The 2,114-nt window shown below is 61.0% G+C and overlaps 1 protein-coding gene across 1 annotated transcript; it reads left to right on the forward strand.

Moving 5' to 3' along the window:
- Positions 1–332: 332 nt before the first annotated feature.
- Positions 333–1,025, forward strand: HDGFL1 (HDGF like 1; the record flags this gene model as incomplete). The annotated part of the gene is made up of 1 exon (XM_081058029.1): positions 333–1,025. One exon carries the CDS (start codon positions 333–335, stop codon positions 1,023–1,025), a length of 693 nt encoding a protein of 230 aa, XP_080914155.1.
- Positions 1,026–2,114: the final 1,089 nt, after the last annotated feature.

A 2,114-nucleotide genomic window follows, 5' to 3' on the forward strand; every position in this document is an offset into this window, starting at 1 on the left:
CTCTCATCCACAGCTCCTGAAGCACGAGTGGAGTGTTCTGCAGTGCGCAGATCCGTGGCCTCGAGACTGCTCCGCACGGGGCCACGGCCCGCACAACCGCCGGGCCCCCCTAGCGATGCGCTCCATCGTTCTAGTCACCACGTGGCAGAGGCGGGGCCTCTGAGAGGCCGCCCCCCGCGCCGGCCCCCTGGGCCTGGAGCGTTGCCGCGCGCGCGTGCTCGCGGGGCCCTGGAGCGGGCGCGCAGCCTGGGCTCAGCGGCTGCCCCTCGCGCCGGCGTCGCTGGCGTCTCCTTCCGGCCGCCACCACCGAGGCCGGTCGGCTGTGCACCGCCATGTCGCAGTCCTGCGGGCCCAAGTACCAGAGCGGAGACCTAGTGTTCGCCAAGCTCAAGGGCTATGCCCACTGGCCGGCCCGGATCGAGCACATGGCCCGGCCCAACCGATATCAAGTGTTCTTCTTTGGGACCCACGAGACTGCCCTCCTGGGTCCCAAACACCTCTTCCCGTATGAGGAGTCCAAGGAGAAGTTCGGCAAGCCCAACAAACGGAGGGGCTTCAGCGAGGGGCTGTGGGAAATCGAGAACAACCCCGGGGTCCAGGCCTGTGACTATGGAGTTGCCCGAGAGGAAAGCAGCGCCGAGGAGGGGCCCCCGCCCAAGCCACAGCCCGAGGCCTCCGCTGTCTCCGAGGCCCAGAAGAGCAGCCCCCACTGCGGAGAGGAGCCCGGGGAGCTGCGTGTCGACGAGCCGGCGCCGGAGCAGGGTGAGAAGGGGGCCCTGAAGAGGAGCGTGGAGGACCTGCTGGAGGACCTGCTGGAGGACGTCCCCAAACGCCGCAAGGAGGCCGACCCCGACGGCGAGGAGGAGGTGGCGGCTGCCTGCGAGGCTGAGAGGCTGCTCCCGGTGGAGGCGGCGGAGTCGGGGCCTGCGTGGGAGGTGCCTCGGGAGGAGCTGGAGCCCCAGGAAGAGGCTGCTGAGGAGAAGGAGGCCGAGGTCCTGGGAGTCGGAGACCGCGAGAGCCCCTAGTCGCCAAAGTGTCAAGAAGAGCCCCCCCATTCCCCATGCGGTCTGACTGTTAAGGAGAAACTGGCCGTGGCCTGTGAACTGGGACCATCTCCCTGCCCCCACCAGCCACCCCCTACCCTCCCTCTCCCCTGCTTTGTACCCGGCCATGAGGTACCTGGATGGACAGGCCACCTGCCCCTCACCTCTGCCCCATGCACTGGGACCCCAATCAGGACCTCTGCTCCCTGGGATGAGATGAGGCCACCGTGTCCCTTCTTGCCTGGAACTGTTGCTCAAGTCTTCTGTTGGGGCCTGGACTAGCGGTTCCCACCTCCCAACACCCCTCTCTCCCTCCTCCAGGTATTCTGGGCCTCTGCCTTGGAAGCAGGGGCAGGAGTGGAAGGGGTGAGGATGCCAGGAGCAGGGGAGACTTCCGGAAGACGGAGGACTGGAAGGAGCAATCCTCATACTGTGGTGGGGGAGGATAGCAGGAGAGTGACATCTTCCTGTGCTCCTGTCCACTCCTGTACTTATTATACCAGCTGCCTAGAGTCGGAAAGTGGGGCAGCTTGTGGGGGAGGGTCTCCTTTCCAAAAATCCTTTTGCCAAGACCCAGGGAGTTTTGAGAGTTGTACTTTTTCATCAAATGATTTGGCGGATTCCAAGTTGTTTGTGGTATCAGAAGGCTTAGCTTTGCCCAGTTTCTTGGATGGGAAATGGTGAGAAGAATCTGTCCCCATTTAGATCTCTGGGGCCACATGGGATGTTCTGGAATGACCCCTGGCCTCCCCTTTTCCTCTCCCCACAGCCTCAAGGCCACTCTACAGTCATACATCACCCAGACAAAAGACGAAGAGCATAGCTTAAGAAACCTTTTTAATACAAGGAATATTTTTGCAAATTAAGAACTACCCCTGGGTATACCTCTACTGGGCTCCTAGCTCTTCCATTGTTACTCCCTTTTCCTAGATGAACAGAGGTTTCCTTACTGTTTATGGTTTCATGCCTTTCTTTTTGTAGTTAAGGCTTTGGTGGTCCTTTGCAGTGTCATTTCCGATCCGCATCCCCAACCTGGTCCCCTCAATATTGTCACCAGACCTGATATCTAAT

The sequence above is a fragment of the Rhinolophus hipposideros genome (genome assembly GCF_964194185.1).
Source record: "Rhinolophus hipposideros genome assembly, chromosome: 8".
NCBI lineage: Eukaryota > Metazoa > Chordata > Mammalia > Chiroptera > Rhinolophidae > Rhinolophus > Rhinolophus hipposideros.